Source organism: Saccostrea echinata, unplaced genomic scaffold, assembly GCF_033153115.1.
Source record: "Saccostrea echinata isolate AGI-Se365-2 ecotype Australia unplaced genomic scaffold, CSIRO_AGI_Sech_v1 ptg000016l, whole genome shotgun sequence".
In the NCBI taxonomy this organism is placed as follows: domain Eukaryota; kingdom Metazoa; phylum Mollusca; class Bivalvia; order Ostreida; family Ostreidae; genus Saccostrea; species Saccostrea echinata.
In genome coordinates, this window is record NW_026889765.1 from 24,354,971 (window position 1) to 24,379,343 (window position 24,373).

Below are 24,373 nucleotides of genomic sequence, written 5' to 3' on the forward strand. Positions count from 1 at the left end.
TTGCTTTCTAGATTAGATAAATCAGTGAATATTTTTTAGAATGATATAGGCGGCATGCAAAAGTAAATTTGTTCATGATAATGATTGCAATGACTGTGGACAACTAGTCAATTTGCCGTGATAATGGTGTTTTATCAAGTTTTGAACGTTTCAGAAGAATAGATCTGATAATGTCATCGATTGAAGAAGCGAAGGGCGATATCGCAACAGACGAGAAGGTTGTTATTGCCTCGTACAAACTCAAATAAACAGCATGAATCGTATAATAATATCATGATCATAACAATGTATATTGAACGATTATTCTTGTAACTTATTTACTTGGAACCATAGGGGCTCGTTTTTAGGATGATGTATTAAGTGATTTTCTATGTCTGCCTTAATATACATCTGTACATGATATACTGATTAAAATAAAACTTGAAAATTGTAGATTTAAAAAAAAATGTATTTCATCATGTTCAATGCATATAAAAAAGATACATGGGTTGACACTCCATTCAGCTTGGATTCCAGGGTGTGTCTCGGTTTATACTTGAATTTTATCAATTTCTACATTTTTCCTATTTGTGCTTGGTGAGATCTTGGTCATCTTACACTTGCTGTATAAAAACATACAGTGGACCAAAGCATGATATCAAAATCAATGAAAGTGAAGATTTCTAAATATAAACAATAGTTTATTTCCAATCAATTCTAAATAGTTAGGATTCATCACTCCCACCGCTTTTTTTATACTGCATGTTTTACACAGCAAATGCAACTCAGCAGACAATAGAATAATGTTATTCAATCATTTATGCAGAGTGTATATGGCTTGGATCTAAAGAAATCTGATTTTAATTAGATCAAATCTTGATAACTTCAACCAGTCAATCATCATTAAAATAAAAATAAGTTTTAGTTTAATGAATAACAATTTGCTTTGTGTCAAAAAATAGGGTAGTGAAACTCCTAAGAAAGTTCACAGAATGAAAGCAAAAAAGGACCAGGTAGATGAAGTAGACCCTGTGTACAAAAAGTTATCAGCAATAAATGGGGAGATTAATCGCATGTCTTTGAAGGAACTACAGGACAAGTTGACTGAATTAAAACTTGATGCAAGGTATTAGTATATTTGTCAAATCTTTAACGAGGTTCGCTCCTGAGCTTTTGAGCAGATTCTTATCTTAACCTATATTTAAAAAATTCTGCATAATGTTTTAATTCTTACAATAAATTTGGATTCTACAATGCCAATTTAACTATATTCAGTTAAAACTCCATGATTAAATTCCATACCAAACGCATTAAGTGAGGAACTATATTTTGTGGCGGAGGGTTTTTTAGAAGAAAATGATCATTTTTTCTCTTTCTAAGTATTTAAAGTATGTTAAGTTTGGATTCCTATATTTACATGCAGTCTGCACACATAGTTATTTTGTGCAGTGGACTGTATTATACTGGTCCTAAATTATCTATTAAATAAACTGTCATGAATTCTATCATCATATTTGATAAATATAGGAAATATATTGTGGAAATGAAGAAAAAATAGCCCTAATTTAAGCTTAAAATTAGCACTATTTTAGTAATATCTAAAAATTAACATCACAGACCCCCACTTTTAATTTTCTTTTCTGAATATATACAATACTTTTAACCATTCTTCTTAAGTTCAGTAAAATGTCATTACTTTCAAATGATTTTTTTGCTTGTTAAATTTTAATGCCAGAAAAATGAAAATGTTTGAGTGCAAAAAGGTCAAATAATTGAACATGCGGAGTAATTCGAAAATTTCTTCGTTGTTACAAATTTTAATGTGTCTATTTAAGATGAAATAAGACTGTGTTTGTTAACCATAATTTATTTGAACAAAAAATATTGAAGGAAAAACTTTAAAAATTGATTTATGTGTAAGACGTATTTACAGTGCAAAAAGGTCAAACTAAATGCTCTGTAGCACCAAAAGAAGCGCATTGACCCCCATTTTTTGTTTTGATTTTTAATAAAGCTATGTGTATAAATTCTAAAAATATACTTGATAAAAAATTCTCATTACTTTTGATGGCAGGATCCAACCTCCTTAATAATATTGTTTCAGTTTGGAAAGCACTCATTGTAAAAAATTCTTCAGAGTGTTTTTCAATAAGGGCATCTGCAAATATAAAAAAAAATGTAATGAAAAGAAATAATTATAGGGATATTTAGCTTAGTACATGTATTTGGAATGAGGACAGAAGAGGGAAGATATGTCTTAGTCTCATATACATGCAACAGTAAACATGGTAAAATGTCTGTTTGAATCTAGAATGTGTAAAGTACATGCAACACAAAAGGACTTATTCCCAGCAGATTTGCTAATCATTATTCTGATATGATTGTTAAGCTTTTCAGCTACCTTTCCTGAATATATAATAATTTTGATCATCTTTTAAAAGTTATGAAGTATAGAGAGGCACACCATATGTAATTACTTGAATATGTTAACTTTAAAGACATAGATCTCATTCTAAAGGGCAATTGGAGTATCCCTGTACTGAGAATATATAAAGTTAAATGATTTATTGGTAGCATGTCCTCATTTAAAGTGATTTTGTCTGTATCATCATGATCATTATATTGATTTAACCTAGGACTATACATGTAATATGATGTTTGTTTAATTAGAGGTTCCAAAGACATTCTACAGAAAAGACTGAAGATGCATTTCAAGCAGAGGAAGTTAATGAAAGCTAAAATAAAGCCACCTGTGGAATGTACATATGATTATTTAATTGTCATTGATTTCGAAGCAACGTGTCAAGAGAACAACTATAATTACACCCATGAGATCATTGAATTTCCAGCAGTGTTAGTAGACTGCCACACCAGAGAAATAGTAAGGACATAATTAACATCATAAACCATGGCCAAAATGTACTCCCATTCTGGCTGTGGTTAAATGAGACAAGAATTTTCCTAGCTCATTAAAATTTTGACCAATGCAAGTAAAGCATAGTCAGAAAATAACCTTTGATGAAACCTTTCATTATTCAATCAGAGTTTTCATAACATATTGTTTATTGTTGAATTCAATTGCTGCAATATAAACAGTTGTTTTCATTGGTTTTATAACATGCCATCACACATTAGGCATTATTATTCAAGATTATGAGACTTGATGTGTTCAAACAGCCGTGGGTAGGAGAAAGCTATGAATGGATTCTGGACCATGGCTTAAGACGATGGGACAATATATAGTTGTCCTGAACAAGAAATGAAAATTTTTCTTAGTAGCAGCTAATTTTGATTTGCTGATTTGGTTTCAAAATATTTTTTTTTTATTTTTAAGGTTGATGAATTTCATGAATACTGTAAACCTGTTCTTAATCCAAGATTGACAGAATTTTGCAGTAGTCTTACTGGTATTTCACAGGTTTGTTAGAAGGCATTATGATTCAGAATAAGTTTTATTAAAAACTCCATAAATACAAAACAATATGCAGAGACTTGGTTTCTCAAATTTTAACAAAAATGTCATTTTCTTTAAAATTTTTCTTAAAATATACCTTTTGCATCCCCCCCCCCCCCCCAATAAAGTGGAGTGCATGTTTAGAGTTATTTGTGTTCAAAATCAGCCTCTGCAAGAAAATACTGACACATTGCCAGTCAATTCAAAAATAATTTGTGTCATAAAAACAAACATTTGACATTGTTCAATGCCAACCAAAAATTTGTTATCTCCTAGCAATGAACTTTAAGGGGATATAGTAATGTGTATGGGTATCTGCCAATTGTTCTATCAAAGTGTCCTTTTTCATGTGTATCATTTAAAAAAAAATAAGTGCAGGATTTAAATTGGAAAAAAAATAGAAGAAAAGATTTGATGTAACTTATTCCAAAGTTGTTCAATTATGAATGTTGGTGCAAAACAGGGTCTTCTCAAGATTTTCAAGGTTCATTTCTGAGAAAACAACCTGCTTTTCACATGATATAATTTGTCAAATTAAAATGCATGCATCCTGATATCGTAGAATCTGATATGGTATAAAATAATTTAATATAAAATTTATTTTGAATACTAGTAATTTGTCTAAATTTTGTAATAAATAGGAAAAAAAAATACCACAGAAAGGTAATATCCTGGAAATTTTAATTAAGGTCCCTGCGATAAAAGTTTATCATGGCACACCTCAATGCATTTATCTTCCTTTTTCCAGAGAGTTGTAGATAAATCAGATGAATTTCCAGCTGTCCTTGACAGAATGCAGTCATGGATGACTAGTCATTACTTAGGAATACATCATACCTTTGCCATTGTCACTGATGGGTAAGTTACTATAGCAACTGTATTATGTGTAGACCGGAGGTGGATAGTGTGTCTTTCTATATTTGATTTTGAGTATATACAGAAGAGGAGTGGATCCAGGATTCTAGTAGTAAAGGAGTGTAACAGTTACTCAATTTTAACTTAATGCTAAATTTAACATCATCCATTCATTCTTTTACATAGGTACATGTATATTTTAGATGTATTGATCTTTTCTGGTTGGTATTTAAAGTAAAATGTAACTTTAAAAAGCTAGATAAGTAAAGAATATGCGATATCTATATAATCGAAGCACGAAATTAACATAAAGACATGACTGTCACTAATCTTGATCATAGAGGTCAGATGAATCAAATTTCATGAAATATAGTTTGTTGAAATTAATTCTTCCTTATTAATTATTAATTGAATCATGATGTTTATTTGTTTTTTAACAGACCATGGGATATGAGTCGTTTTCTTCAAATGCAATGTAATTTGAGCAAGATAACCTTCCCTCATTGGGGAAAAAAGTGGATAAACATTCGCAAAGCTTATTCAAGCCACTATTCTTGTAAACGTATGAACCTGGAAGAAATGTTGATAAATCTGGGACTTAAATTTGAAGGAACACAGCACTGTGGATTACATGATTCCAGGAATATAGCCAAGATTGCTATTCAGCTTTTGGAGGATGGCTGTGATTTGGTGAAAAACGAATTTCTGCATGTGGCACAACCTCCACCTGGGCCTAAGGGTTCCAGAGAAAATGGATCTTGGGGTGGTGACAATAAAACTAGGTCAAAGGAGGAAATTGAACAGAGACTAGAAGCACTTAAGTTAGAATCCAAGAACTTTGTTGAAGAGAATCAAGATTTATTGGAATACCACAAATTACAGTCAGCATGAATAGTTTTGTATGATTGTCTTTAATCCAAAGTGCTAGCAACTTGATGATGAAGATGTTTGGTTGTCTGATATGAAATGTTGAACATTATGTTTATGATGTTCTGGATACAGTGGATCTGGTGGCAAGAAATATTTATATTAGATAAAGGATGTCAAATGTTGCATTTCAATGTTGTCTTTAAATGTATGCTTCATTTGTGCATGTTGTGTCATTTAAGAAATTGGAAAAAAATATATCCTTTAAATACAACTCGAACTCAAATTTTATTGCCAACACTGTAGAGGATTAAAAATGACCAACACTGGCATAAACATTTACAATCCTCATATTGATGAAGTTCAACTCCCTTTAAGAATTTTTTGTTGCTCTAAAGGACACCAGGATTGGGATAGCTGAGGGGAAAAAATTGGAAGGGAATCTGTAAAGATGTCTCGAACATCCGTCAAATTTAATATAATCCAAATAATTACCAGTCTAACATCAGTCTATCATATATATAATCCAAACTAGAGGTACTGCAAGCTCACAGAATAATACCCCCATCCCCACCCCCACCCCACTGCATTTTTTTTAGTGTCCAAATTTTGACAATGTGACCTTAAACTTGCCAAAAAAAACCTTGGATAAAAAATGACACACCATCTGCTCACAAGTAATTTGTAAGTGAAATATGGACATCAATTGTTTTTCCATTAGGAAATTCTAGACCTGTCATGAATTTCACACTTTGACCTTGAATTTGCCACATCAAGCTTAATTGATTCAAGGTCATGACACCCCTCAAGTCATAAACCATCTTTGTACCAAGTATGGCTATAATGAGCTTCTACTGATTTTACATTTATATACAAAGTTAAAGTCTGGACGAGAATTTTATACCTTTTTTGCCAGTGACCTTGAACTTGCCAGAATGACTTTGGGTTGTGTTTGTGAGGCATGCTTGGGTCATAAGCGATCTCTGTACCAAATATGAGCTTCCAATGGGTTATTGCCACAAGAATTTTGTACTTTTCCTACCAATGACCTTGAACTTGCAAGAATGACATTGGGTGAAGGTTTTGACATGTCTTTGTTATAAACAATTTTTATATCAAGTATGAGTTTCTGATGATTCCACATTACAAAGTTATAACTTGGAAGAAAATTTTATACTTTTTCCATTAGTGACCTTGAACTTACCGAAATCACCTAGGGTGATGGTAATGACACACCCTCTCATCGTAAACAATTTCTGTACACAGTATGAGGTTCCAATGATTCTCCATTGCTGTTATAGCCCAAACAAGAATTTTATACCTTTTTTGCCTTTGACCTCAAGATCATGACACTACAGTGTACCTCTAGACATGAAAAATGTCTGTACCAAGTATGAGGTTCCATTGATTCTCTATTAAAAAGATATAACTCAGACAGGAATTGTATACTTTTTCTGTCGGTGACCTTGAACTTGCCAGAATGACTTTGGGTCAATTTCATTACACAACATTTGGACATTAGCAATCTCTGTACCAAGTATGAGCTTCAAATGATTCTCTATTACGATGTTATAACCTAGACAAGATTGCACAGACAGACGAGGTGATTCCACACCCCCAAACATCATTTGCGGGCTATTATGATATACCAGTCTAACATTAGTCCATCTTATATAATCCAAATTATTACCATCTTGCATCAGTCCACCTAATATAATCCAAATAAGCAAATTCAATTAATTGTGATTCCAAATAAGCAAATTCAAATAATTGTGACCCCCCTTTTTTCGGTGACGTAGTGGTTGGGATACAATTATTTGTGGCATATTGTAAATATCTTGCTTGTGTATCCTTCAAACATCTTATAATATTTTCCTATGAACTAGAAATAAAAGACATCACAGAGTCAACACATCTGTTTCATATTTGGATATTTTATTAGAAAAAGATCAAGGTCACGAAGTATAAGATGATGTTTTTTTCTGAAAGTTGTTGTCATAGGTAATGTACATGCATTAGATGAAATCCATATCTTCTATCATTCAAAAGCTACTGCCAATGTAAATAAAATTTGAAAAAAAAATATAGGTTAAACTTTAAGGTAAAACACCAGGGTGCATTCGGAAAGGTCTTGAAACAGGTAATGCATATGATAAATATAAATGTCCTATCTTCTGTCATTCAGAGGTTATATGCAATGTTAAAATGTATGAAAATTAGGTCAAACTCCAAGGTCAAGCCATGGGGTTTAAAATCATTAAACATTTGAAAATGTCTTGTCACAGGTAATGCACATGTCTAATATGAATGCCATATCTTCTCTCCTTCAAAAGTAAGCAGAAATGATTTTTTTTTTTTTGAAAAGTAAGGCCAAACTTGAAGGTCAAAGTCACAGGTCAAGTGTCATATAGCACATTCGGAAACTTCGTGCTACAGGCAATGCTTTTACTAAATATGAACGCCCTGTCTTCTCTCATTCAAGCTATTACCAATGTTAAAGTTTTTGAAAAAAATAGGGTCAAACCTCAAGGTCACTGGGTCAAATATCATAGCATGTTCGGAAACGTCTTGTCACAGATAATGCTAGACTCCTGACAAATTTCATTCGATATCTTCGGGCTTGCTTCTCTCATTGAGAAGCACCAATCAAATTGAAGTAGACAGATAATGTTAACAGAAAGGAATCAGTTGACACCTTAGTGGACGTGTTACGCATTGTTTTATTCACCGAAAGGCTTAATATGATTGGTTGAGATATAAGAAAAACTATCAAGATTTGTAATTTTCCTGAAAGACGTCGCTGCAGTCAGCCCGCAAGATGCCGAATGAAATTTGTCAGGGGTCAAACGGCAACGTGTTGACTCAGGACCTCTGACGTTGTGAGGATGTGTCGTTGCTAGAAAAAACTTCAGTTGATATTGTGAAAATGCTCGAGATAAACTATGCATAATGATAATGAACCGTGCACACACATGAATACGTTAAGCACACATTTTATGTATTATGATAATTACAAATTCTCTAAATGTATATCACATTCATGGACTCACTGTATGCCATAAAGCACCTTTTATCTTGACTTATGGACATATCTTTAAAGGATTACGAGAGGTTAAATTCATATATAACTGCTGGATGTCTGGGCAGCTATTATTTCGTAATTCTTTATTGAATATACCAAAATAAATTTAATTTATTAACTAATTTTAGTTAAAAGATCTAAAGATCTAAATGTACACGAACTTCAGGCGAACTAAAAAAATTAATACTTTTTCCGAGATTTTATTAATATGACTGTACATGGTACATGTTTACTAACTTCCTTCAAAGTAACATCCAAAGGTAAAAAATAACTTTTATTTCAGTTGCTCAACAACTTATTTCATTGTATTGGTTTGTGAGGAATATGTGAAGTGACGTCACTTGGCCCATGCTGTACAAGCATTCTGGTACTGTTTGGAACATTTTCTGAAAAAATTAAAGTAAAAATTTTGAATTACATACTAATCTATCACTCGATATGATAATGCTTTATGACAAACAATTATTCTTGAAAAAAAGTGAAGTACTTCTATGCTGTAACATATAGACTTAAAACTATCAATATTACCTAATTAACATATTAAGTTACAGTGTGTATAGTTTATTAGTGTCTTACTGAATACATTGTTGGTGGGATTTTCTCAAAAACTGGTGACCGCACATCAGACACAAAGAACCAGGAAAAGGCCACCAGTTTACCTCTGTCATACATCAAGTAAAATGGCGCCAGTTCCTCGCAGTACATATCTCGTCGGACATTAAAATGGTACTGGTTACCTATCATCATCAAATAAAGCAATGGATATATTTGTATAAATAAAGAAAAAAGAAGTACAATACTTCTTCTAAGTTCATCACAATTCTATGCCCGCATTAGAGGAAGTTCTTTCCAAGAAATATAAATTTTAAATACAGTTGAACTTCGGGATCTCGAACACTGAAATTTCGAATACCATGGATATGTCTAAGTGAATTGGAAGTCCAAACCCCTTATTTCTTTAAGTAATTTACCCTGGATATCTCGAATCCTCGGATATCTCGAAGTTTTTCTCGGTCCTATGAAGTTCGAGATAATGAGGTATTTCGTGAAAAAAAAATGGATTCTACAGTTATATGATTGGACAAGTAACACCCCCCCCCCCCACGAGGATATAACCTACCTAATCTTGGCATACACTGTCCCTGTCCCCAGAGGGTCTCCCTAATTGTAGTTTCGTCTATGGGCACAGGAACGGAATCGGACATGGGATTTGGTCCATTCTGGAAATACAACCCCGTTCCTATCCCCTCCGATACCAGCTGAGACTCTGTTCTTGTAGAGGCACATATTTTCGCTGTAGTAAAAAAAAATACTATACTTGCAAACAACTGTCAAAGTGTCCTATACAATTTTTGCAAGTTTACATACATGTACATACTTAATTTGTCTCACTTGCAGGTCTTAACTGATTTTTTTTTTTAATGTTTTTAAGTGAAAAATGTAATATCTGGTATTTTTTTTCTCATCCAAATTGTATAATTTTGGCACACTTCTTCACATTTCAAAATCTTACAGGGTTCCATGAAATATGCGGTAACGAAGAGTAGGTTTCCTTCTTGGACAAATGGGCGGGGCTTCAGATTTCTTGTTGGATAGCCATTGGACAAATTATCTGGGATCTGCAAACATGAAAAAAAAAAAAATAGAATTTTTGCACAATCCTATGAATGGTCACACATATAGTTTACGTCATATCCGTCCCACCTTTAGTTAGCTTAATTTCGGGGGGAAAAGGGCCTGTTCAAGATATTTTTCACAAAATCCCATACACAAATACATTGCAGGTTCTTATATACAATACAAAAAGCCAATTCAAATGTTTTCGATATATATGATCTTGCCTTCCTGTACAACTTTGACCTTGTTTTGCACTGAAATATACATATTCTTTTATGACCTTGATCTCCTGTATAATTAAGGAATGTTTTTAAGTTTTGTGTGAGTTATTGATTATACCGTGTAAATCACACAGACTTGTCACGTAGGCATATTTCATGAAACGCGCTAGCGCTTCATGAAAAATATGCCTACGTGCAAGTCTGTGTGATTTACATGTACACACCAATAATTCACACTAAACTTAAAAACATTCCTTATATTTACATCTTACAAGTTTAAAAGCACAAATAATATACTCAATATTTGAATTTCTCACTGCCCTATATCATTACATTTTTATTTACGTCTGTAGCCTCATTGTGACGTCACTTTAGCGCGAGTTTCACCGTGTATATTTCTACTCGTGAGTATACACAAAATGACTTTCAAATCAATTTCACAGTTGGCATAGGAGAAAAACACAGCAAATGTAAATATGTAACCTTGGCTTCACATCTTTTTTTCCCCCTTTTCTACAAGTTTCAAAGAAACTCTGAAGCTTAATACACAGATTCGTATTATTTTCATCCATTATGTTGTACTATTTTGGAAAGCTCATATCAAAGAAACAAGTTGCATTTCTTTCCATTTACCTTTGAACGCGGGCATTCATATTCTATGGACATATTACTTGTTTATAGTCCTTACCCCCGTTTGAAGACCCGCAATAAGACCCTGAGAATCGTAAATGAGTACCACAGCTGGATCGTTGTTTCTCCAATAGCGCTTGCCAATAAAGTTGACGGATCCTAAAAGTAGCAAAATTAGTACCATTGTACATTAAGGAGGTTGGATCCTGCCTTCAAAAGTAATGAGAATTTTTTATCAAGTATATTTTTAGAATTTATACACATAGCTTAATTAAAAATCAAAACAAAAAATGGGGGTCAATGCGCTTCTTTTGGCGTAGTCCGAAATATCTGACGTTTTCCTGGCTTTTTTCATGATTTGATATTTTACGAGCCAGGAAAACGTCAGAACCGGCGCCATTACGAAAACTGGAAATTTCGCCTTCTCCAACCAGAGTTGATTTTCGATACTGGCGAACCGAATTAAATGCCGAACTCACAGTTTATCAATAGCACAATGCTTCTAGTACTCACCAATATCGATGAAAAGAAAACACCACTCCACATTATACAGGACTTTAAAAATGTTAAAATGCACAAAATGAAAACAAATCTCGACAGTCAGATAAAATGTTTTCATCGGATTGTATTTTTTAAAAACGAACCATGAAAACGATGTTGATGAGTACTAAAAGTATTGTACTATTGATAAGATGTGAGTTTGACATTTAATTCGGATCGCAAGTATCGAAAATCAACCCGAGAATGCCGCCTCCGGTTGGAGGCGGCGAATTCCCAGTTTAAGTAATGGCGCCGGTTCTGACGTTTTCCTGGCACGTAAATTATCAAATCATGAAAAAAGCCAGAAAAACGTCAGATATTTCGGACTACTTTTGGCGCTACAGAGCATTTAGTTTGACCTTTTTGCACTGTAAATACGTCTTACACATAAATCAATTTTTAAAGTTTTTCCTCCAATATTTTTTATTCAAATAAATTATGGGAACAAACACAGCCTTATTTCATCTTGAATAGACACATTAAAATTTGTGACAATGAAAAAAATTTCAAATTACTCCGCATGTTCAATTACTTGACCTTTTTGCACTCAAAAAAATTCATTTTTCTGGCATTAAAAAATTTAACAAGCAAAAAAAAAATAATTTGAAAGTAATGACATTTTACTGAATTTAAGAAGAATGGTTAAAAGTATCTTGTATATTCAGAAAAGAAAATAAAAAGTGGGTGTCTGTGATGTTAATTTTTAGATATTACTAAAAAAGTGCCGATTTTAAGCTTAAATTAGGGCTATTTTTTCTTGATTTTTCACAATATATTTGCTATATTTATCAAATATGATGATAGAATCCATGACAGTTTATTTGATATATAATTTAGGACCAGTATAAAACAGTTCACTGCACAAAATAACTCTGTGTGCAGGCTGCATGGAAAAATAGGAATCCAAACTTAACATACTTTAAATACTTCGAAAAAGAAATAATGATCATTTTCTTCGAAAAAACCTTCCGCCACAAAATATAGTTCCTCGCTTAATGCCTTTGGTATGGAATTTAATCATGGAGTTTTAACTGAATATTGTTTAATTTGCATTGTAGAATCCAAATTTATTGTAAGAATTAAAACTTTATGCAGAATTTTTGAAATATAGGTTAAGATATAAATCTGCTCAAAAGCTCAGGAGCGAACCTCGTTAAGGAGTTGAACTTTAATTAAATTGAACAGGATGTACCTAGGTTTGGTAAACCGTTCACATTTCGCAGCAAAATTTTCAGATGTTTGTCTTGATCTTTATTTTTTTAAAAAGGAGGGTTGAATTCATTAATTTTACAAAATTTATATTGATTCAAGATTTAATTATTAGTACATTGCGTTGAATAAAATTCTATTTTAAAGTGTTTTTTTTTCATTATGTATTTACCGTGTAATTAATCAAATAATGGGTGTTTACAAATTCGTCATTTGATTTATCGTTTTGTAAGCAGGAAATGTCACATTACATCAATCAATGAATGTTGATTGAAATACCGTTCCTATCGGCACAGATACTTAAACAGGTTAACTTTTAATCCTAATTCTATTGCATGTTATCTCCATATTGTTTGCATTGTTTATGAGGCATATCTTTAAAATCATTGATATAATGAATTCAAATTTTCTTCAAGTAACGACCCTGTTTTCTTTCTTTCAATATGATAGAATCTTTTTGTATTGATTTTACAAATAGTCTCGGTGATCCATGCTTTTTGATTTGCGAATATTGAAGATAATATAAAATTGACATATAAATTAAGTCGATTATAAGACTTTTTAAATCACAGTTCTGTTTATTTTAACCCTATTATTCCTTATTTACACAGTTTCTCCAATATATGTTTTATGTAAACCATATTCTTTTGCAACTTCTAAGTTCAATGATAAAATAATATATGTTCACTTGAATTACCTGAACAGTCAGAAAGCATTGTGAAGCCTTCTAAAATGGCATCTGATTCTCTTAATGGAAGTTGTGCGAAGGCAGAAGGGTTTGTGTTGAAGCTTGGACGTGTAGAGTTGTAGTCCCATGTAACTAGGAAAAAGGTGAGAACATTTAAGGGAAAAAACACCATATATTTTTGGATTTATTTTATTTTTACAAAGCGTCTTTATTAATTAATGATATTTAGTGGAAAAACTGTTTAAAGAGTTTGAAATTAAATTCAACAAATACTGTAAACTAATTTTTTATTTGTGATTCGTCAGGTTGAAATCCATCCGAATTTGATTAAGAGCACATACTTAATAAATATGGTTTGGTGCTAAGAAAAAAAAAGAAGAATGTGGCAAAACTTGCGTATATTTTTCGCACGCGAAACAGTTAAGCAATTGATTGAATGTATTTTGTCCACATCAAAGGGTAGGAGTTAGACCCCCTTCCCTCTTCCTCTCAAGTAACTCTCAAATTGCTTTCTAAAACTCCTTTTCCCCTTTGTGGAATATACATGGCTTATTTCTTCATAAATGTCCTTGATATTAACTACCTGTTGACCGAGCAGGTGCCTCTGTATATTGCAGTGCGACATTTCCAGGAAAATGACATGATATTAAATCTTTTTTTTATAACCACAAACATCCGCTGTTAATAAATTATTAGTATAAATGTCAGATATTATTTTGGTTTTTATATGTAGTATTTTTTATGGATTAAAGTTCAACGTATTAGGTTAATGTATCTTGAAATTAATGTTTGAAATAAAAGTATTCCTTCAGGATATTCTGTTAAGTATTTAATTATATACTAAGGCGAACTTAATATCTTTTACGCTAATAAGTGTCTCTGAATAAACATATCAAATGCACATTTCTATGAAACAAATGAGGGGCTTTCACCGTTTATTTTTCCACAGAAAGCAGGATACGTCCTTCATGTTCTGATGGGCTTTTCGGCTTGAAGAATTTTCTTCATTATCGATCAAAATATTTTCTACTAACAGTAACTGTTTTCCATTATATACAATTTTCTCTCTATCAAGTATTTATACATGTACTTAATTTAGTAAATATCGTCTAGTACATATAAAACTTACTTCGGAGGTCTGTCCATTTCGGAGACTGTCCTGAAATGCAAATTTAAGAAAATATTTAACATAATTATGTGTGCTACTTTATGTAAATACTCAGTATTGGTTTCATTTTGACACAAACAAGTACTAAATGAATCTTGGCGAAAGCCTAAATGTCATAATGATTTAGTCATTTTAGTTAGTTGACACCCGCTCCTTATCCTTGCGATATGAATCTGAGAAAACAAGAAGTTTGAACCAGATGAGTGTTTGTATGCCAACAGGGAAATCAAAGGCTTAGGTGTCATATACATGTACGTACTTTGTCTTCAATTTTTGATCTTTTTACTAAACTTACCGTATAGCTTTAATATCGCATTATAAATCGGCAACTTTTTTCACTTTGCAATGTGAAAAAATGTTATATGTTCTTTAACTTACTTTAAAAAATACATGTTAAAAATAGTTTTTATTCTATCGGGAGCTTACCCTCTAAAGACATAACTAGGTTACTAGATTCAGGACCAGGTTTCTCAGGGGACACTTCTTGTTGCACTGCAGCCTTTGTCTCCAAGGTTGTTTGTGAGTTTGTAGTTTGTTGCTGGGAGCTTGGACCAGAGTTAGACTGCTGCGTAGGTATGTTACCATTGTTAGTTTCACTTCGAAGCTGAGCATTTGTTGAGGAAGTTGTCTGCAGTATGAAAAAAAAAAAAAGATTTCGAAGTATCTTATTTGGATACCTAATTGGGATCAAATTTTATAAGATTCATTTATTTACAACGGGGTAATTAGGAAAGAAATATTTTTACAATTTCTGTCTGTTTGTGCTATAAAAATATTTATTCAATTTGTTGTCTACGAAGACATAGATGCTGACACGATAAGTGTGAACCAGGACAGTATTTTTCTAATATTTGGAGACATAACATCTATATAATTTCCTAAAAATCAAGATAATATTTCTTTATTTCATAAAATATCAACTAGATTATGCCCCCCCCCCCCCAATACAAAAGAGAAAAAAAAATCTAATGAAAAAATTATACTTTTAATGCCTTTTTTTTCAATAGATAATTTTTAAAAACCCAGATCGACATATCGGTAAATCAAAACTTAATGCAGTGAAATAGATTATTTATAACATAAGGTAAAATCTTGACCTTAACTTTGTGTCATCCCATATTGGCTCGCTAAACCTTACAACATTTATTGCATATTAACTGAGAACAGGTGGTGTGCATAAAGATATAACACAATAATTGTTTTATGACATTGTCACGCGCTTTTGACATAAAATACATGACCACCGTTACCTATATTCATTGATGGGAAGACATCTAATTTTTTAACAATCGCGCATACAAGAATAAGGTCATGTAATACATGTATTGTGCGTCAGTAATGGCCAGGGCTTATAATATTCTAGAATTCTTAAAATTATCTATATTAAAATGCAAGAATATATTTTACATGCGTATTAGTAAGTTGTGTACTTAACCTGTAAGAGAAATTTAGTATCATATAACTTTATTTCTTTGATTACAACAAAATTGATGAAAAGCGAGAGATTCAGCTATTTTTAAGTACTGAGAATTATAGCTTACTAATTAAAAAGACATTTCCTAAAAGTATTACAGATAAGCTATGTGCATTCAATTATACATGTAGTTTCAATTCTCATAAATCATGCATGGAGTTTTTTTTTAAAAGAAAGATATATTTTTTTTGGGGGGGGGGGGGGGGGAGGAGGCATTTAAAATACAAACCGGTACAGCTGGCACAGCTGCCTCGTACAGTGGTAGATTACTTCCGGGGACTATTGATGGTATAAACATTTCCGGTTCTTCTCCTTTCCGTCGATTTTCGTTGGGCTGGAAGGGTATATAGACCGGGAAAATTTCCCCTGTGGTAGGAATACGCACAGCTAACTGAGGGTATGGCAAATATATAGGCTTTTCTGGGTATGCCAGTCTCCTTGAATTGTCACTCGTAAAGGGTAAATACGCTAACGCGCTTTGTTGCGGTAGAGCGTACTGAACGTATATCGTACTCGGATCGTCGGACACAACAGCCGTTCCTGCTACCCCAGTATCTCCTTGGAAAATTTGTAGAGTGGGTCGATTCTCGGCCCTCCGAAGAGGGGGTACATTGGGGTAATAAGTATCAAACATTGATTTGATTGTGACGTAATGATCATCAAATCCTTGGTCTGGAATTGAAACAGAAGGGAACGATCCAGAGACGGAGACAAAAGTAATAGAAGGAGTAGAACTAGATGGCGCTGAAGGCATTGCGGGAAGATTTCCGCCATTTTGAACTGAGAGCCACGGTGGCGGAGTGGGAGACTGACTTGGAGCTGTTGTAAACGATGTGCTTGGTGGAGGTATAACGCCACCAGGAGGAACAGGAGCTCCGTTCACAGTAGAAGCACCGGTAGGGGGCAGTGTCCCTCTGTTTTGAGATACTGGTAAGTTGTTCACAGTCGGTATGCCCCTTATAAGCATTTGTCCGACTACTCCAACGTCAAAACATAAAAGTAATACCATCGCAAAATTAAGATCCATTTTGCATGAATTAAAAAAAACCCAAACTTTAATTCCTCTAATCCTTTTTATATGAATAGAACAGTGTCTACCGAAACTAGATTTCCTTAAGGAAAGTATCACATTGCCATTAAGTCCTCAATAAAGTAGCGACCACTGGTATAATGGATGTCTTCCTGTGTTTTCTCTTTTATGTTTTCTTTTTCTGTTGGCAAATATCACAATGCGGAAACAACGGTCCTATACCTAGAAATAACGGTCTTTTCCTCTATTCGTCTGTAGGAGATTCTATAAGAAACAAGAATATAACGTGAATTTTAAAGTTTTTAGTTCTTGTATGACCCATACCTTGTGTTGTTGATTTCGTGTCATTAGCGCGGCTTGAAATCGATCTTCATGTTCATCATTTGTCTTTGATGTCATGATTGAAATAAACGTAACTATGTGGACTTAAGCGTACGTTTAGTTTTTAAGCAATCGGAAGTCAATCAAAACACATCGATTAGCAAATATAAAATCAGTGGGAAAATATTATATTGATTGAACATAATGCATTTCAGTAATAAAATATTTCATGTAACTTTCTGAGAAATTTTATTTTCTTACAAAAGAGACAAATTAAGCACAGCTCATCAGATAATACGTCATACAAACCCTTGAAATGTATTACATGTAGAGATCATTCAAATCCTGAACGATATATCCATTATTTCGAGACGAAAACAAGCAAGAAAGAATGTTGTTAGTTATAACACATATAAAACAAACACGTGTTACGCTATTTACTAAGATAAATGCATAATTTTAACCTTTTTTTCCCCTCTATCTCTTCATATGGAAGTCATTTAATAAAAGGCGGATGTCTTTTTATTAATTGATTCACCTTTTGTGATAATTTGCAAAATTCTTACCTAATTTTTTAAGTCCGCAAATATAACGTGCTTCGTACATTAATTAGAAAATCCGTTTTCTTGATAATAATTTGTGTGACGTAATGTTTAGTCTTTTGATATTTAAAACAAAATAAAGAAAATGTCAGCAGACGATCTACTGAACTTTTTTTTTTTTTTTTTTTTTTTTAAATTGCATCTGTTCAGGGCGTCCAATAGTTTTATATCTGTAAATGTATGATAGGATCAATTGTTTTTTGGTGGGTCATGAGTGGAGAGAGTGTGTGGATAGGTACATGCATGTAGGTGGGTTGGGACTCCACAATCCATATCAAAAAGATAAAACACACGGATTTTATTCTTTTTTAAACAACTTTTTTTTCTTCAAACATTTTAACAATTAACTGTTTGCATGATTGATTATAATTATTCATAAACTACATGTATTAATACCCCACGTGATAGGTTTTTTTTTTTTTACCCTTTCTTGGTGGATTGTGCCAACCACTTTTTGTTTGTTAGTTACTTTTAATATCTTTCTACTAAATTGAGGTTGTTTTCTATTTTAGGAATGACTCTAATTCTTGGCCAAATTATTCGAGTATAACCTGGTTTGGGTCAGTTTACGCTTTATAATCCGCGAAGCGGATTATAAAACAGCGTAAACTGACCCAAACCAGGTTATACTCGAATAATTTGGCCAAGAATTAGAGTCATTCCTTATAATTTAATTTTAAAATCATTAAATAACTATGGGTGTAAAATTTTGTTACTTTTTATTAGTTCAAATTTGCCGCTCAATAATACAACCGTAGTAACGGAAGTAACGGAAGTGATGGGAATCGAGAGGAGGTAAAAACTGATACATAGGCCTAGCAGCCATGTTGTTTGGTTACATGTGGTAAGATCGAATTATCGTTTGAAATTTAAAAGTACATTTATTAAATCTGGAATTTTCCATGAGTCCCGAGGACTGGAAATGACAGGATTTTATGGATATAGATGATTCAGCTGGTTGTCAAGGGGGTGTGTCCCCATACCAAACCAGGTTATACAGAAATAATTTGTGTTCCTTTTTGGATATTAACCAATCAGAGGCTAGAATACAAACAAAATTAAATCATTGTTAAATATGACAGGTTAATTTAGGATTCAAACTTAAGCTTATCACTTGTAAATCATATCTATTTTGAACATTTAAGAAGACTAACAAGATGATTGCAAAATGATGAAATAATTTCAGTAAATTGATTAGATGCAACTACAAAGAAACGTTATTACGTAAATGCAACTCATCACTGACAAAGTGATTGCAAAATGAATATATTCTGCAGGTATCACGGTCATTTGGTTAGGAAATGAACTTAGATCTTGAGATCAATGATAAATTGAACATTTGTAAACTTTGTACAGTTTTATTATTTCGCTCTTAATCTGACCTCTTTTTTCGTAAATTAGACAATATTTAAGGAATCACTGTCTAGTTAGTAGAGTATGCCAGGGCATCAACGATAGTTGGAAACATGGGATAATTTGCATAACGGGCGAAGCCCGTTATGCATGAATTATCCCACGTTTCCAACTATCGAATTCCATTTCATTGTGAAATAAAATTGTAAATTTAGATTTTAAAAAATGTAGACTAATAGATTTAAATTACACGAGGCCTCACATGTCATTTTCAATAGTCCCCGCCCACTGACGTCAAACACAAAGACAGCCGCACGAGATTTACATGCATATTAGACCTTCTTAGCTCCTGACCTTTCGCTTGGCGAAATTTGCATTCCGGTAGAATGATCAAAAAATCAACTCTCCCAACTTTCAAAGAGTTATCACAGAGAAAACAAATAGAATGGAAATATTAACTGTTTTGCTGTTATATATTGTTAGTGTAAAGCCATGCAACCACATCTACAGAACACAAGAAAAGACAGAATAAAATCGACAAACCGATATATATATATATATATATATATATATATATATATATATATATATATATATATATATATATATATATATATATACACACACACAATGGTTTTTCGATATCTATGAACGATATCCAGTAAGGTGAGTCTGTTTGAAAATCTGTCATTTCCTCTTGAAGAGGGCATTTTCTAGTACATAAAAATCCATTGTAAAAACCACTTATGATAAAATATATTGCACAACCAATAAGATAAAGCAACTAAATCATTTCTAAGAATAGGAATTTGGTGACATTCATGTATTTACAGGTTTTTTATAATCCAAAAATCCTATCATTTGAAAAAAAAGACCTAAATAAGTTTTTATTTTTCCACTTTTAAAAAGATTCCAATTTTTTGTTTTGTTTTGCAAGTTACTAGTACCTTTACCTTCAAGCATTTCCTTTTCTTTTGTTTTTGAAAGTAGATCTGAAGTCAATTAACCAAAACCTCTTGGAAGCAGTGGAAATGAAAACATAAAATTTATATAGCATCTTTCGCAATGTCTAGTCATTTCTTTCATTACCTAATCACATACAGTTCCAGTCTATAAAAATATTTAAGAACATTCAAACGTCGGATGGAGTGTAAAAATTATGGCTAAGCAAACGTTGCGGAAAATTTCCAAATCAATTTTCAAATAATTTATAATAACAAATATTCTTACCGCAATTTTTTTCTTAAAGCCATTATTCAGCATGACCAGTAATGCAATATTGGCGAAAGTTACACGGTTCTATGTCGCGATCGTAAAACCGACGATAAATTCACCAGTGCGGTGACAACATAATCGTTACAGAGACGTGGACACGTGCAATAAATTGCAAAATTGGCAGCCGTGCACAGTCAGTTTTTGATTACTGTCAAAGAATTTGTCTTATATGAGAATTAGTTACAAACTATTTAGGTGATCAAAACCTTTTGATAAAAAAGCTGCTTTCTTTACAAAGAAGTATGATTTCTGGGATATTGAATAGTATCATCGTAAGGTTTACACTAGCAATCAATTTTTAATTTATGATTATTTTATTTAATAAAATCTGCGTTTCGTTTTCATAATTGATGTCTAATTTCAATGAATAGGTATTAAATAGTAAATACATTGCATAATATTTACTTTCAATCTTTCTTTCCAACATTCTTATTGACATGATCACTATTATAAATGTTTTAAACCCCCCAAAATAGACTTAACAATTCAGCCAATTCAGGGAACAAATTATACATGTGGCCACTTGGATTCAGTCTTTATATAAATTATGATGATTCACATGTAAGATATTCGAACGGATGAAAAAAATTAAGTGACATTGAAACATACTGTGAAAACTTGTATGACACTTTAAAAAAAAAAAAATTAATGAATACACTGCACTAAAATAAAACACACAAATTATTCCTCTTCTGATAGCTTATACTTGCTATTAGTATATTTGAAGTTTCTGCACTGAAGAGTAAATAGACTCGCTCCGTTTGAACTTTCTGTTCTCGAATATCTAATCAGTTTAAACACAGACAACCGCTGTTCCAGTGTCTACCGGTAACTAATGTGTCAGCTTCTCAGATGCCTAAATAAAGTCGCAATCAAATTACGATAATTCTTTTTTAAAATTCGCTCAAATATTCTCACAAGGATTTTTTTTGTATTTAAAAAAGTGTTGCCATAATATGCATATGTATAGAAACCATGGAAAAGACAGTGTGCAATATATACTAAAATGAAAGTATCAATAAACAAAATAAATGCAGTTTTAGTTCTTGTTTATACTTGGTTTTCAATTTGCCAAGATTTTCTTCTTCCACAAGGAAAAAGCACTCATTGATATAAGTGAAATGTTTATCTCAATATTACGTAAAACTTCCCTCTCCGCAATATCTGAATTTTGAACTCACAAATATAATTATATTTTTAATACTTTTCATTTAACATTGCTAGGGGGAATGGGTTTAGTAATCTTACCTGTTTTTTTTTCTTCAAGTTTTGACCTTGAACTGTTTATCAAGAAGAAATTTCTTAGAAAAGACAAAATTGAATTCCTTGAAAGCTAATGACCTTCTTTCAAACTAATCCAGGAAAAAAAAACTACTAGAATACTAAAACAAAAAAGTATTTATTGTTTGATCAAAATATGAGACAAACATGTGAGGTTGCTTTCCAGTGAAATTACAATCTATGCAAAGTAAAATAATCAAAGAAAACCAGTATATTGCAAGTTTAAAGTCACCATTTGGCAAATTCTATGGTCGTTATAATTGATATATTTGCAAAAACACAACCTTTCTTTGGATCATATTTTGACCGACACGTTTCATTTAAATTGTTAGGTCTATGCTTTTATACTTCATTAGACCACGGATTGCTTCGTTTACATGATCAGTACATATAGGGCTTATAGCTGTGACCGGTCGACAGGGGAAGTTTAATTGACCTAGTCACCTGATCCGACCTCTGGTGTTTCCAGAGGTCCCCGTTTTTTTGCCCTGTTCACGATTAGTATTCTTTGCTGCATTTCTTCACCTATATTTGTTATGCATAATGTTCGAGGGTTGTCCCAGAAAAACGGTAATATTTTTCACTTCACTGATATAAAGTTGAAAACTGCCATGCACCATATTCAATATTTTTTGAATTATGCTACTTAGAAATTTCAAGAAGATCTCTATATAAATTACATTTTACTCTCAGTTAAACGAGTCTTATAAAATAACTTTACTGACAACGTCAAAACGTAGCTCATGGCGTTTGTGAAAAGTTCAAAAATCGTGCGTCTTCAAAGTATAAATTTGACATTGTGCACATTTGATTTTCTGTTAGTTACTGAGTTATCCATCTCACACACACGAGAGTCACCAAAAGACAGCGGACACAGAATTAATTCTTTCCCGGCCCGATCGTAAACCTTACTTTTAGCATAGTAAAACTGCGGTTTCCATGTTACGACGTGCAACTCCTGACTTTTCAGTTTGTCATTTAATAATTTGTCTACCAAACACCTCTTCTATCAAATGTCTAGTACTCACGGTTCAAATGCAAATATTATAGCTGATATTTACAAGAATGAAATAATTATCTACATATATATAACATTAAGGTAGAAACCTGGGCCCCGTTTTACAAAAGAACTTACGATAAGACCAAAATGAAATTTCGCGAATAACTTTTTTTTCACATTTATTTGAAAATGGTTTTAATCTCTTTTAAAAAAAGAGTAAAGAGTGATATTTTATGCCAGCAATTTTTAACAGAAACGTTAATTTTGCAGGATTTTGCAATTAAGTTAAGATTTTGGTCTTAGTCGTAAGTTCTTTTGTAAAACGAGCCCCAGGTACATTGATTTCTTACTCTAATAGATTAATTTAACATTTTTTGTTAAATCAATGGTGAATGTGAAATGCATTATATATACTTACAACATAATCGTATTTGTATTTATAAGAAACCTCGGACATAATTATTCAACATGATATATTAACACCCACTCTATATCATCTCTTTCCTTTCTTATGAAAACCACGATCGTTTATCAGTACTTTAGCAAGCTAAGCAAGCCACCTATATAGATTTGTTGATTCAGTGGCTCTTCCATCAATGAAACATACATAGAGGATATTCAATGTTTTTAGATGAATATGGAATTTATTTCACGAGTGGGACAGAATTATTTGATATTTTCACGAGTGCGAAGCACGAGTGAAAATAACAAAAAATCCTGTCTCACGAGTGAAATAAATTCCATATTCATCTACAAAACATTGAATTTTCTGTTTATTACATTTTCTTTGATTTTCCCTCTGCCTCTGTCTTTTCTTAACACAGTGTCATAGGCTTGACGTCATAGTTAAGCGGTTAAGACGTCATAGCTTAGCAGTTGTGTGATTGAAAACATTACATAGCATGGATTTTAGCAACATATTTGGAAAGAAACTTGCAGTTTTAGCTCTAGCAAGATGCTTAGTTACTATCTCTTTCTTATGACGGCCAGAAATTATTTTTTACTTACTTTGATATCCTTTCACACTGTGAGAGAATATCATTTTGGTATCCTTTCACACTGTGAGAGAATACCGCTTTTATTCAATAAATAAATCACATTATTTCACTGTTGAAAATGTAATAAAATGACTTGTATAACAATATTACAATATTTAATGTACTTAATCCTCCTTTATATCATTATTTATACAGACATAAAATATAAACAATAAAATGTCCTTCTTTAATTGTTAGTATGGGAATTAATGTTGCAGCTATTGCAGGTTATGTATTTTGTTTTTGTTTGTTTATTTTTCGGACCAGCAACATTAATTCCCATACTAACAACCAAAGAGGGCATTTTATTGTTCAATTTAACATCATATTAATCATCATTTGATAACATGATATCAGTAATGGTGTACATGTAATTCTGTTTTTAAAAATGCGTTTGCAAGCTTATTCAGTGTTAAAGTAAAATAAATCTTAGCTGTCATGTCAATGAATACTTATGTTTGAATATGTGGAAAGATATTAGAAGCCCTGTTTTACGACAATGTCCCTACAGGCCAGATATGAAAATCTGTGTATATGAATCTTAATCTTTTATTGTGTATTCCCCAGCTTTGGCATTTTAGGAAAGACCCCCCCCCCCCAAAAAAAAAGAGAGAGAAGTTCACAGGACCCGTACCTCTGAACCTCTGATAGATAAGGGATAATTTATAGCTAGGGTTGACTAGTAATGAT

At 32.4% G+C, this 24,373-nt stretch overlaps 2 protein-coding genes across 4 annotated transcripts in view; one reads left to right on the top strand and one right to left on the bottom strand.

Moving 5' to 3' along the window:
* Nucleotides 1-69: 69 nt before the first annotated feature.
* The window catches only part of LOC133188585 (3'-5' exoribonuclease 1-like), a 291,755-nt gene continuing 267,451 nt past the window's right edge, over nucleotides 70-24,373 (top strand). Inside the window, exons 1-6 of one of the 2 annotated variants that reach the window (XM_061324068.1) lie at nucleotides 70-218; nucleotides 942-1,105; nucleotides 2,650-2,860; nucleotides 3,314-3,397; nucleotides 4,182-4,291; nucleotides 4,729-5,187. In XM_061324068.1, coding sequence (XP_061180052.1) covers nucleotides 171-218; nucleotides 942-1,105; nucleotides 2,650-2,860; nucleotides 3,314-3,397; nucleotides 4,182-4,291; nucleotides 4,729-5,179 — 1,068 coding nt within the window. In that variant the 5' untranslated portion in view covers nucleotides 70-170 and the 3' untranslated portion in view covers nucleotides 5,180-5,187. Of the gene's footprint in view, nucleotides 219-941; nucleotides 1,106-2,649; nucleotides 2,861-3,313; nucleotides 3,398-4,181; nucleotides 4,292-4,728; nucleotides 5,430-24,373 lie in introns of those variants that run through there. The other variant, XM_061324067.1, reaches the window with a different exon arrangement.
* On the bottom strand, nucleotides 8,499-17,522 carry LOC133189040 (mucin-5AC-like). 2 transcript variants are annotated; one of them, XM_061324480.1, is made up of 10 exons: nucleotides 17,445-17,522; nucleotides 16,014-17,078; nucleotides 14,737-14,938; nucleotides 14,272-14,301; nucleotides 13,152-13,274; nucleotides 10,764-10,864; nucleotides 9,751-9,856; nucleotides 9,358-9,531; nucleotides 8,814-8,974; nucleotides 8,499-8,623 (listed from the first exon to the last, which is right to left on the bottom strand). In XM_061324480.1, exons 2-10 carry the CDS (start codon nucleotides 16,809-16,811, stop codon nucleotides 8,525-8,527), a joined length of 1,794 nt encoding a protein of 597 aa, XP_061180464.1. In that variant the 5' UTR covers nucleotides 16,812-17,078; nucleotides 17,445-17,522; the 3' UTR covers nucleotides 8,499-8,524. The 2 variants fall into 2 exon arrangements, with proteins under 2 accessions (XP_061180464.1, XP_061180465.1); XM_061324481.1 differs by lacking the exon at nucleotides 17,445-17,522 and having other exon boundaries at nucleotides 16,014-17,132.